Source organism: Lithobates pipiens, unplaced genomic scaffold (genome assembly GCF_037356315.1).
Source record: "Lithobates pipiens isolate NorthernLeopardFrog02 unplaced genomic scaffold, aLitPip1_a1.2 Scaffold_30, whole genome shotgun sequence".
Lineage (NCBI taxonomy): Eukaryota > Metazoa > Chordata > Amphibia > Anura > Ranidae > Lithobates > Lithobates pipiens.
In genome coordinates this window covers 58,437,680-58,451,396 of record NW_027507791.1, presented here as the reverse complement: position 1 = coordinate 58,451,396, position 13,717 = coordinate 58,437,680, and the positions used below count along the sequence as shown (strand labels likewise).

Sequence of the window (13,717 nt, the reverse complement as noted above, 5' to 3'; positions counted from 1 at the left end):
TGTATGTATACTATCTCTTGGCATACTCAGCCCTTGCTCTTATCTTATTTTAAACTGGTATGAATGAAAGCGGCATTGTTTCCTTTTAACCTATCTACATTCCTACTTGATTTCTGCCTATAAAGTCCAAGGGGGTTATATCCTGCTGCACTTTTGTGCATTGTACATATATCAGGATCTGTAGGAGGAGTTCTGTCGCTCTTTCTGCTGCAGACCGCTGAGACAAGATAAAAGTGAAGGTGAAGGGTGTGAGGCATCTGCAGGAGAGGTGCAGAAGACACACAAAATGACATGGTGGACCTTGTTGGACGCATGTGATTTAGGGAGTCATTAATACGTGTGGGATATTATCTGTGATTTTCCTGGCTGTTGAACCGATTAGTGAAATATTGTAATATTTCAATGAATTTTTCCTTTTTTTAACATATGCACTGTGTTTTATACTATCAGACATCACAAGTGAGCTGATTTCAAGGCACCATGCAAGAAACCATATAGGGGCCCCCCTAGCCACTGACTGGGGCCCTCCCTATTGATCTTGGGGCCCTTTTCTCCAATCGTAGGACCCTTTATTATGGTCCCACAGCGAGCCACCTTTCTGCTGTCTTGGGGTCTGCCCACGGTGGCGGAATGCCAGAGCTCAGTCAAAAGTATAACCTTTGCGATACTGCTAGTTCCGCCATTGGTCCTAGTAGTTTTTTATTTATTTTTGTTTTATTTTTTTACCATTTTACTTTATTTATTTTTATTTATTCACTTTTAAGACAGAGAAATGGACGAGGACAGATTTATCAACCACTTTCTCTGCAACCTCAGCTGCACAGAATGAACAGGAATAGCTCATATAGTAAAAATACTATGGCTCAGCTATGATTGAATACAAAAAAATAAAAACGAGTGAGTGATCGGTATCTATCACTAACTATATTCATTAAGTCAAAACTCCACCCTGGCAGACCCCTGTCACAGCCAGAGGGAAGGTGACCGGCAGAGATCACATAGGAGCCCAGGGCAGCTAGACATCAATAGGGAGGTGGCGGGAGCAGCATGTGGAGGAACCAATGTCCTTCATTTCCCAGTTGCAGCTGCTGAATGTATGTGGGAGGGAGAGGAGGAGAAGTGGGAATCCATTAGCTACATGGAGGATTGGCTCCTCTTTATTTCACCACCCCTGCCGCTCTCTTATTCAGGCATACAGGGAGGCCACGTGGACCCCCTGAGATTCCCATGGAATCGGGTTGCAATGGCTACCCCTGCAACCCCTGTAGATATGTCCCTGGGCAGTGAATTTCACAGGGGAAGGGGCTGAAACGAATAAATGGACTTTTTACTGCAATGCTCACTTTAAGCACATTGAGGAATCAGGAACCACGTCACTCGAAAATAATAATAGAGATGGATTAATGCTTTAATATATTTTATTTTTAAAAAGGAAAGGAAAACATCAGATCAGACTGTCATATATAGTACAAAAGAAATGACTCCCTCAAAATAATAAGTAGGGAAAGGGAAAGATAAAGAGATAAGAATCTCTATAGAATAAATGTAAACCACATAGAAATCAGAGGACGCCAAAATTAGCTCCCCTATTCCTAACCAAGCCAATCAAAATTCCAAGCATATGGGAAACTAATTATGAAATGTTATTCTGTATTTTTAAATGTAATTGCAAACACTAGCATGATCCGATGTACATTTAATAATTTTATATATAGGCACAAATGTGTGAACTTTTCTATATGTGCTCCATCAAATTCTCATTGTGTCCTGTAGTGATGTCGGCCTCCTTCCAGAACCGGTAGATTATCTCTTTGTACGATCTGTTGCTCGTCTATTGAACTGTAATCAAAGAGAGGTCACTGTCAGCAAATGTTAAAATCATATTTAAATAATACATAGACCTTATTCGTTCATACTTTCTCACTGATCTATAGCACAAAAAATAACAGAAATACATTTACATGGATTTGTATATCCAGTATCAATGGTGAATACTCAAAAATAATCTGCCCATACATCAAACGATGGTTATTTGAACATTGCTGGTTGCTCGATTGTTGGTCTTTATTTTGATACGCTGTATTTTATCAACAGATTTTAATTTCACTAGAGGTCATGTGAATATCATGTCTGCTTAAAGGGGAACTATAGAGGCTTTTGGTCAATTGTATTTTAGTTCCTTTTGTATTGTTTTTTTTTTTTTTTTTATTGTATGCTGTTTCTGATTTTCAGTGTGTTGAGTGCTTGCTGGGTTGTTTAATAGCAAAGTCTAGAACCAGTTCTGTACTTCATAGTTGTAATTGAAGATGATTCAGCTTTGTGTATAATCTGAGATCCTGCTATTAAATCTGTATTTACACCACAGCAGTGTTACATTTCTTTATACAATATGTTTTTTCATTAAGTTGGCTGCTTTTTAGAAAAAAGAAATGTGACCTGTATTATCTTATAATGTCCATTGCTGATATTAGATAGAAGCAGATAGAACTGAGCTACTCACAGAAGGTGTAAGAGGCTTGGAAGCCCTTTGCCTGGTTAGACTTGTCACTGTGGAATATGAGAACCATAGAATTGCCTTTGGAGTAATACACAGGGATGGTGCGATCCCCACAGAATGGACCCCTTTGTGTACCATCCATGAAGAGTTTTAGATAGTCGTACATACAGAAACTGGAAGACTCTAGATGGAAGTCACTTATGGTCAGGGCAATCTGAAAAAGAAATACAATTATGACGAACATGACAGTGTTGTGTTCATGCAACAAACAAATCATTTTTATTGAATAAAAGTGCGTATTTTGCTTTTTTTTTTTTTACAATTCATTAATGTTACAGTCTACCTGAGATAATATTTGACCAAAAAGCCATATTAAACCCAAGACCAAGCATTTATTATATTGCAGTTTACCAATTCTTACATGTGATGGCTGCTTTTGTTTTATTTTTTAGGCTTTCTTTTATGTTAATTTAGGGATCCAGGCAACAAGTCTGTTTTTAAAAAGCACAAGCTATCCAGCAGAATGTATCAGTTTACATGGATAAGCCAAATCATTCAACACTGGCAGGGGTGCTTAAAATGACCAGCTTTATTTATTCATGTAAAACATTTATCCCAAAAGGAGAAAAAAAACGCAGTAACTGATTATAAAATGTGAGCTGGAATTTGGATTCAACTTGTTAGTGTATTTAAATCTTCTAATACATGTGTTCATTCACCTGTCTACAATAGACTCAAGAAACTGATCAGCCCCCTCCCTTCCTCTCCCCTGTGCTCCTTTTACTCTCTAAAAGAGGTGGCAGAAATGACCCCAGTGCTGCAAAGTCAAGTAAAGCTTTATAAACAGCTTACAAATGTCACACCACCAGTTTTCAGCCAGCTTCATAAATTACCACCAACAATTCCTGTCATCACAGGAAATGATCCAGAACGTCTTGGTGGTAGTGATAGTGATAGTCTTAGAGCAATCTACTTTATATTTGCCAAAAGCCATTTACTGTATTGTAATGCCCTAAACAGTACATTCCGTTTCCATTCATTCAGGTAGGCCCTGGTGAATGTTGGTAAATTCAAAGGGGTTGTATATATTCAGGTTGTATTGTGTCTGTCCAACATTACATTTTTTTTTGTGCGCCAATTTTAGAGAATGTGGAAGTCCAGGTTTAGGGAGAATTTTGAAGACATCTTGTTTTACCTTATATCCAACGGGAGCTGTGATGGTGAAGTTACAATTCATGTTTGGACTGTAGTTCCCTGGGTATCCCGGAGATGTAAAGTTGCCTTGAGAGTTAAAGAAGGATCCTCCACACTGAACTGTGATAACATAGATATAATCAATATAGTAAAGAGATTTATAACAGTATATGACATCATGTTTATGTATATATATATATATATATACTGTATATACATAGTTCATCCTCCTTTTTAGAGTTCCAGGTTGATCTTAGGACCCCAATCTCCAACTTTCAATGCAGAGCTCAGATGTAGAGATGGCCTACACAGGCACCAAATCTGCTTCAGGGCAGGAAGGGGAGAGAGTCACATGTTCTGCCTTACCCAGAAGAGTTTCACAGAGCACTAGTGAGAAAACAGGAGTGTCCTATGAAAATAAATAACTGGAGATGGGTGGGCTACCATACAAACCTATGATTGTGTCCTTAATGGGGTAAGTGCAGATGCTGCAAAATCTATCCATCTTGTTCCCCCCACTGCACTGCTTGAGTTAAATTCTTCTTTAGTCTAGAAGATGATAACTACATTGAAATACTTACCTTATTTATCCCCCCACAGGCTTCCTCCATGCTGTACTACTGGTCCCTTAAGCTGCTTCTTTTTGCTATTCCCCTGGCCGTAAATTCTCAGATATCATCAAATACAACACAGGATCAGCAGTCATGCATTGTACATGAACATGTTGAGAGCTCGCCCACATACTGGGACATTGGAGAGCATAGATGGCCACTAGTAAGTTTTTGAACTTCCCCAACCTGCCCTAAGCAAAGCAAGCATTTAACCAATGTAGTGCTGGGGAAAAGGTAGTCTGGTCACTGCACTCCACCCTGGAGAATTTTGAATGACATTGTCAACCGCAAAGAAGTCCATAGGAATTTAAAAAACTCTTAGTTTTGCAGTAGGGCAGATATCAGGGATATACCGCAAGAAAGATGAATCTATACAGTATCTGATCCAAAATAAGCCATAGAGGTAAGTATTATCACTCTAAAGCCCCATACACATGATCAGAATTTCTGCTGAAGACAAAAATCTGCAGAAAATCTGATAGTGTGTATGGGGCTTTAAAGTTGACAAACATACACACTGAACAATCTTTCAACAACTTTATAGTGTGAAGGCCTGACTGACTGGTAATTATAATTGTATATACTAAGAAACTTCATGGATTACCTCAAAGGTTGCAAACAGAATTTAGAGGACATCAAACTGTTGTGCCAATAGTCCCTCCTTGGGAGGGATCTCCTCTGTATCTATGAGTCTTCAGTGTCTTTCTCTGAACACTTACCTTACTATTAAAATAAATCAGAATACCTGAGCTATATGTAGCTTGGAAGCCAACTCCAGCTACAGCCCCGTCACTGACGAACTGGACCAGCATCTGGCTGGTGGAAGCGATGAGTAGAGGGATGGTTTGACTTCCACACATTTTATCCAACAACACAGGAGAGGTCTTAGTGGGGCCGTCATAGATCCTCATGTAGTCTGAGTCACAGTTAGGAGTGGATTGGATATTAAAGCTACTGAACTTTAATGTTGCCTAAAAAGTGACACAAGGCAAATTTATTATCTACAGTAAACCCCAAACATCACATATTTGTAACTGCAAACTGGATTAATATGTAATTGCAATATGATGCAATCGATTACTATATTAATGTTTGAACAGTCCTTCAGAAAAAAATCCCACAAGAATATATAGAATTTTAATTTCTGTTAAACAATTTTGCAGCTTAAGCCCTTGTACACACGATCGGAGATTCCGACGGAATGTGTCTGATCGGAGCGTTTTGTCAGATATTCCAACTATGTGTGGTCTGCATCGGACTGTTTCCGTCGGCATATCCGTCGGACCAAATTTTCCAACTTGCCGGAAAAAATTTTTCCAACAAAATGCGCCGATCGGACATACTCCAATCATGTGTAGAGAATTCCGATCGGACAAAGTGCCACGCATGCTCAGATCAAATTCCTACACCAAAGCTATTGGCTACTAGCCCGAACGTAGTCCCGTCATAACGAAATAACGTCATCACGTTCTGAACGATCGGACATTCTGACAACTTCGTCCGACTGTGTGTATACAACAGTTTCGGACAAAATCCGACAGACAAAATCCGACGGATTTGGTTGTCGGAATCTCCGACCGTGTGTACAAGGGCATAGACCTTTCTAGCTAAGATGTCTCTTGAAACATGTGCGTATTTTCCATTGATTTTCTAGTTGACAGAACTCTTCTGCTCCCTCTGATTATTTGTTGCTTGTGGTTTCTTCAGAGAAACAAATAAAGCTTAAACAAGACACATTTTGGGGAAGAAACTTTTAGCAGAAGTCTTTTGTTTAACGCTATATTGAATTAAGTCAAAGAAAGCTGTGACTGGGGATATTGCAATACTGTTACTATTGGTAACATACTTGTAAGAACAAGAGCCCCAAATGAATCCAAGACCCATTTTGTTCCTGCTAAACCCCCATTCCTACAGTGACCTCACCATCCGATGTGGGGTAAAAGAAATCTGGAACATCAGAATTGCCAAAATAGGCTCCCAGCAATGAAGTGGTAATGATAGTCTGAAGACTATAAAGTAGGCCATAATGAAGGTATTATTCCAACATATGGAGCAATTGGTGGTTGAAGCAGAGTATGAGGTTCAGAGGCATGTACATCCTAAAAGACCTAGGTTAGGGAGTATTTGGACCTATTGCTTGGCACTATACTAGTCAAGTCTCTATTTTTTATTAATGTAAAATGTAGGTAGTGTACAAAACAATCTTCAGATGGCAGTTTATTTCCACACCCAGGTTGCTAGACATTTAGGGTCACATTTTGCATGTCTACATCTGTCTCCTTACCAGTCCTGATGGAACCCTGATCAACCAAACGCAGTCACTATTATTAGGATAAGCAGAGGGATAGTTGTCAGAAGTGAAAATTCCTGTGTTATTATTAAGCAAAGTCGCATAGACACCTGAGAAGTCAAAAATAGACATATAAATTGTATTTAGTCACTAGTGGAATAAACTGATAATAATATTAATAATTAATTAGTGGGCAACAGGCAAGGAGGTATTAACCTTCTATTAGCTTAAAACTGCTGGAATTTTGAACTTAAAATGAAATGAACCTTGAGTTTAACCCCTTTATGTTGAAGATAAAAGATCCTTAATGCCTCAATGCAGTGTTACAACTTTTACATATGTTAGTGAAACGGAACGTATCTTTACAACTACTTTGTGCATCCAGGTGAATTATATTTCATGGTAAAAACAAAATTTCCTGATATTTTACTTTTTTTTTTTTAAAGAAAACTGGCCAGAGACAAATGTGCACATTTTTTTTTTTTTTTTGTCAAACCATTTTTTTTTTTTTAAACGGAAAAATTCACTTAAAATGCAATCATAAAAAAAAAGTATAATTTCTAATTTTTTAAACCCATAAAACTGTAATGTACAGAAACTTACTGCATTGATAAAGTCGGTTAATTTTAGTGACATCCAAGACGCTCAGTCCAATTGTCTGCCCAATGGTCACATTGGGGTCAGGCTTGGGGACAATTGTGGGTTTCTTTGAAGTGTTGCTGAATGCATAGCTGGAAAATGTTGAATGGAGATAAGATTGACATATTACCTATAAAATATTTTATAATTTATCAGTAATTTACCAACTAACATAAAAGTCATGACTTACGCATCATAGTGCATCACTGAACCATAATCATATGGACTGCCCAAGTTATTAGTGTTCGCTTTAGCAAAATTACCCAAGTATCCTGGAACAAGACAAAAGCAGTGGTAATGTCTCTTTTTTGAAAACATGGCTAAATTCGCTTTGTGTAAATGTCTTCAGTACCTTTAGAGATATACTGGAAATTGATGTCAACATAATTGTCACGATCACTTCTTACATGCTCATGGTAGAAGCCCAGGGCATGTTCTAGTTCATGTTGTATAATCCCTCTGTAGATGCAGCCTCCACCCAATGAAACTGTCTGGCTTCCACCAGTTCTTCCAATATACGAGTAACAGCTAGAAATTGTAAATATACAGTTCAAAAAAAGTTATGCTTTAATACCATTTGGGAGCCTAAGACAATAGTTTTAATAGAAACAATGATTGAATCTGTTAAAGAAAACAATCAATATCTGTTTGTGCTAAGCTTTTTTACTTTTTAACTTATATCAACGGTTGTTTCCCTATGTTTGTGCCCAGTTCTAATAAGATGTATGGAGTTTGGGAGCTAAGTCACGTTGTACCGGCTCCAAGCATTAGATCACTGCTCACTTTTGGACAGACATATTTGGTTTTATTTTCATTGTAAAATGTTAAGTGGAATCCATTGAGTCTGTTGACACTAAGCCTCACTCCCTCTCAGTCACTTCCATTTTTCTACTATATACTGTACTCAAAGTTAGCAGAACTGGAATAAATATCTTATGTCCATGTGCATATTTCTGATAGATTCACAAAAACCACAAAGCGCCTTGTTGTTGACTTGTGACTTTCACATGTATTTGCAAATGTACAGAGGAGTTCTATTTATTTTTATTTTTTTAAAGAAATTGAAAAGGGAAGCCATCATGCACAAAATAGGTACTGTAAAGTCTCAGGTGTTTATGTTTTAGATGCTCCCTACTGTGAATATCTATGATACATAATAGACAACCTTACCCATCACCAGGAGTGATGTTGATGTAATCATGTTCTGTTGTAAGAGGCACAAACCTCACACAAGTCAATGTCTCAAACTCGGCCATGGCGAGCACAATACTGTTCAGGTCACTGGGACCTGGAAACAGAGATAGAAGGTTGGGTTTCTACAAATAACAAATAGCAATGAATGCTTCAATGCAAGAGAAAAAAGAGGGAACTCACTGTATCTGGAATCTATGATGTAGGGAACAGGAACAGTACCATTATCACTTTTAGGCCAAAGGCAAGAAGGACAGTTGGTGGCGCTGCGGTCATTCTGTACCAGTATATCTCCTCCATACATAGTTGTTTTGCTATCTGAAAATACAGAAAATGGTCATAGATAATACACTAAAATGCATTTGATTTAAGCTGCCCATAAACTGTGAACTGGCTGAAGTTTACTATGTGGGTGGCTATGTCAGTCCTCTCTCACCTGATATCCTTGGATTGAAAAATGGATGGATCCAAACAGAAAATTTTAGAACTGACAGCGGCTGCATCTAATCATATGGAGTGATGGGGTATACAACAGAATACAATAGGCGCAGTGGGAATCTGGAGAAACCTGTTAGATATTTTCATGCAGTCCAAAGGCCCAGCTTTACTCAGTTCCGTGACACAGCACAGCCCTGTTTGGGAAGGGAGGAGACCTGATTTTGCTCTGCTGCAGTGAAGTTGGCCTCTTGAATCTTCCCATGCAGGTCACAACAGAGAACGAGCCCCCAAGTAGAGCCTTCCCACTATGGAGGGCAGAACTTAGAAATCAGGCTAGTCCATCAATGTATGATTTAAAGGATCCTGAAACTCATAACTTTATTGAGTATAATTGGTTATTGTCTTTTAACTTGCCTTGATTTAGCACCATCATAATGCAGTAAAGAATCCTGTGGTTTATAATAATTACCTTTATTAGCCTTCAAAATCTTGCTGAAGATCCCTTGTGGCACTTCGGAGTCTTCACTCTTTGGGGCTGTGTATACAAAATACACATTCTAGTGTAATAATCGCAACCAAAAAAATTAAAGTGACTTAAGCTTCGGTAAATATTGAATCCATTTTATAAATTGAAATATCAATTAATGAAAAAATAGGGTAGCTCTACAAAGTTATCCCTGATCTGGGAAACTTCTGTTTGGGAAATTCTTTAAGTCTTTGCCTGATTCACCATGATTATCATAAATACTGTCACCTAAGCAAAGGGAGATGACTTTGATGACTCTATTGCCAGGGTCTAAAAAAACATGCAGACAATTATGTGTGCATTTCACATATTTTAGCAATGTCGTTAAATGTAAAAATTCTCCCTTGTGTAAACAGCTGGAAGCTCGAAACTGCTACTTGGACGTGATAGCCTCAGAAGACTCAGAGCTCTCAGAGCTTTCACTCAAATTACACTTTATAGTATTCCTCTTCACTCCTCCACCAGCAGATGAATCAAAGTTTATGTGGGGAGATGAGGGGAGGGACAGAGATGCTGGGCCAGCACAGACAGTAGTTGGACACTCCCAGAAGAGGAGAGTGCTAAGAAACACAATGCGGGAGAGGGCTGTGCTAGCGAAGTGACTCTCAGAGTAGTTAAAATCTCTTTGTAAGTTCAAAGCCACATTGCAGGTGAACAATAAATCATTTATGGAAAGGAAAATACTGCAAGCAAGCATTTAAAATAATTTATTTTTCTAGGGGTTTTATCTAAATTTAAATTGGTGGATGGAGGGATGTTTACCATAAGAGCTATACAAATGTGGAATGGTCTTTCCTAGAGGCTGGTTCTAGATGGAGAAGGAAAATCATTTTATAGATTATCTGGCCAGGATGATTAGGGCCAATGGAGCAGTGCAAACAATTTTTAATTTAGGATTTAGGATTAGGGATATTATAAAGAAAGGCCAATGAATGGGAGGAAAAAGCAGAACAAACAAAACAGCTGACAGAGAACAGAAAGAAAGCAAAAATGATTTGTTATATAAGAATGTTAAAAAGCTTACCATCTTTGTTCACTCCAAGTAGATGATACTGGGAAGTAAATGTTTTGTATTAATATCTTATTTCAGATGTAATACAATAATAACAGATAACATATAAGTCTTGACCCCAACTCATCCCCATCTGGCAGAGTCCCTCTCAGCCCTACTGGAAAGCTCTCAGGTAAAATCCTTTCTTGGTCAGATGTTACCACAACAGTCATCATTGGAAGATTTTACCATATTCCCTGTTCTGTTCCCAATTATAACATTTTGGATTCCCCCTCACCTTCTGTCCTACAGGCAATGGCCTGTACAAAAGTCAAATCTCCCTACAGGGGTCCCAGGCAGTAATAAGGAAGTATTAAAATCTAACAGGATTCCTAACCCCCCACCACTTTATCCAAAACTAAGGGAATAACTATTTTAGATTTACACTTCACTACTAGCTAAGATTGTCAGTAACTTATTGGATGTTATACTTTCCTAAATATAGTTGTCACCTGTCCCCTGTACTGTTCATGTCAGCTCATCATCTCACCTGTATTTGTGCAGATAGAGGTAGACTGGTCACCGGCCCCGTAATACAGACCAGAAGCAGGAGGAAGACTTTTTCATTCATCTTGTTTCCAAATTCTCCTTCACTGTAATGTGAAATATCTTCTCGCTGAAGCTTGGTGTGACACTCATCTTCTGGAGCACCTTTTATACAGGTACCAGAGAAGATCTGACCAATCATGAGACAGGAAACCAAATTTCAAGAATGACCGAAGTTGACGTGTATGGGAATTAGAAAAGTATAATTATTTTATGTGTGACGCTATGGTCCTTATCATCTTATTATTGTCTTGGTGTTCTGCTGTATAACTTGTAATTGATTGCCGTGGTCTCCTGACAATTGTCTTTAATGAAATAAAAAGGTCTTGTGTAAGTAATATCATTATAAACTGTTTTTTGTTCAGCTAAAATTTAAATAAATTGGGACTGGCAATGTAATTTTACATTTATTTTTGTATTCAAGGTTATACCCATTCTATGAGATAAGTCATCACTATAGTCCCATGAGCAATGATGTTTTGCAAATGCAAAAACCCATAGTAAACTAACAGATAATTTTTCTTTTATTGTGAATTTGATCCTATCAAATTAAAAACTGATTGGTTAAAACTTAACCACTACAATACAGGGCACTTTCACCCCCTTCCTTCCCAGCCCAATTTTCAGCTTTTTTCGCTCTAGCGCTTTCAGTGACAATTGCGCGGTCATGCTACACTGTACCCAAATGAAATTGTTATCATTTTGTTCGCACAAATAGAGCTTTATTTTGGTGTTATTTATTCACGACTCCGTTTTTTATTTTTTGCGATATAAGCGCAAAAAAAGCGGAAATTTGGAAAAAAAACAATATTTTCTTTTTTCTATTTGAAAAGAAATCCAATAAAATCAAATTTTGTCATAAATCTAAGCCAAAATGTATTCTGCTACATGTTTTTGGTAAAAAAAATTCCGTTAAGTGTATAATAATTGGTTTGTGTGATCAGGGACATATGTACGCAAATGATCATGTACATATGTGTGCAGGTGATCACGTACATATGTGTGCAGATAATCATTGGGACATGTGATTTTAGTGGGACATGTGTGGGGGACATGTTTTTATTATTAGGGACATGTGTTTTTATTATTTGGGGACATGTATGTTTTGGGGACATGTGTGTTTTGGGGACATATGTGGGGACTGTGTTTGTACTGTGTGGTGTGTTGTGTGTTGACACTAGACTGATGATCAGTGAGTAAAAAGCTGTAAAAAACAGCTCATACTCACTGATCATCAGCCGGCTGCAGCGTTCTGCTCTCCTCTCCTCAGCGATGACTTCCGTGTGAGGAGAGGAGAGCCGATTGCCTAGCAACCGGCTGTTTGTTTACATCACATGACGGCCGTGATTGGACACGGCCGTCATGTGATCAGGAGGGCCAATCACAGAGCCGTCCTGCCGATCTGAGATGTGCCGTGTCCAGGTGACACGAGCACATCGGGATTTCGCCACTGCGCGGGCATGCGTGCGCACGATCCCGCTACTTCTGAAGGACGTTCCTGAACAATCAGGAGTAGACGGCTCCCACCCGGCCGTATATATGCATTGGCCGGGTGGGAAGTGGTTAAAGATATTAAAGTCTAATTTTTATTAAAAAATAAGCATATTATACTTACCTGCTCTGTGTAGTGGTTTTGCACAGAGAAGCCCAAACCATCCTCTTCTTGGGTCTCCAGCTGGCGCTCCTGGCCCCTCCCTCTGGCCGAATGCCCCCATAGCAAGTAGCATTCAGACATAGAGCTGCGGTTTTGCCCCTCCTCCTCCCTCTCCTCATTGGCTAACTGACTTTGATTGACAGCAGCAAGAGCCAATGCACCCCACTGCTGCCTCAGTCAATGAGGAGGGGGGTCTCGGACAGTCAAGACTCTCGTGCAACATTGCTGGATCGAGATGGGACTCAGGTAAGTATTAGGGGGTCTAAGGGAGGCTGCAGCACACAGAAGGTTTTTCTTTACCTTAATGCATAGAGATAAAAAAACATTCTGACTTTAGAACCACTTTAGTTTGGGTAAACCTGGTCTTCACACTAGCGCTGCCAGGCCTAAGCGCTAACCACTTTAGGAGCAGTGATGATTTGGTCCAATTGATTGTCAGCTTTGAATATTGGCCAAAGTCTAGAAGAGTGGACATAACTGCAGAGACAGAGTCATATCCCCTAGCAAAAATAACATGTCGTCTACATACAACATGATTTTGTCCTGAATTTTGCCATAGGGAAGCCCCGTAATAAGGGGGTTGGCACATATGAGGACAGCTAATGGCGAGCGCAAAGAGCAGTGGAGATAGGGAACAGCCCTGCCTAGTGCCTGTGCCCAGAGAGAATGAAGGTTAGACAACCATGCAACTCTTTGTGTTCTTTATGAAATGAACTTATTTAATAGACATATTTTGATTTGAAATAAACCAGTTCATTGCGTTCCTATATGTATTCTCATATGTATTCCCTTTTTATACAATATATATACATATATATATATATATATATATATATATATATATATATATATACCAAAAATAAGTAAAAATAAGTAAGGTGCTAGGTATCAGTGAAAACCTGCAAAATAAACCAAGTGTCTACCAAAAAACTATAAACTCCCATAAGTATCCAAAATAAAAATGATATGCAGATTAAAAAATATTATGTGTTATCCCAACTGAATACCTCTAAATGTCCATAATTGTCCAAAACCAATTGACCAGTTAAGGTGCCAGCTGTGATCTCTATCATACTCTAA

General features: G+C 38.6%; 1 protein-coding gene across 1 annotated transcript; it reads right to left on the bottom strand.

The window, feature by feature from the left end:
* Positions 1-2,492: 2,492 nt before the first annotated feature.
* Positions 2,493-11,035, bottom strand: LOC143942884 (embryonic protein UVS.2-like). The gene is made up of 12 exons (XM_077464289.1): positions 10,928-11,035; positions 10,411-10,438; positions 9,330-9,395; positions 8,606-8,740; positions 8,402-8,519; positions 7,584-7,759; positions 7,422-7,503; positions 7,196-7,323; positions 6,587-6,702; positions 5,048-5,273; positions 3,693-3,811; positions 2,493-2,711 (listed from the first exon to the last, which is right to left on the bottom strand). Exons 1-12 carry the CDS (start codon positions 11,006-11,008, stop codon positions 2,493-2,495), a joined length of 1,494 nt encoding a protein of 497 aa, XP_077320415.1. The 5' UTR covers positions 11,009-11,035.
* Between the last annotated feature and the right edge of the window lie 2,682 nt (positions 11,036-13,717).

Coding starts and splice junctions, on each gene's coding strand:
- LOC143942884 (XM_077464289.1), bottom strand. CDS start 11,008: ATGAATGAAAAAGTCTTCCTCCTGCTTCTGGTCTGTATTACGGGGCCG. Junction 10,439..10,927: donor CTCTATCTGCACAAATACAG/GTGAGATGATGA, acceptor TTTACTTCCCAG/TATCATCTACTTGGAGTGAA. Junction 8,741..9,329: donor GATTTTGAAGGCTAATAAAG/GTAATTATTATA, acceptor CTGTATTTTCAG/ATAGCAAAACAACTATGTAT.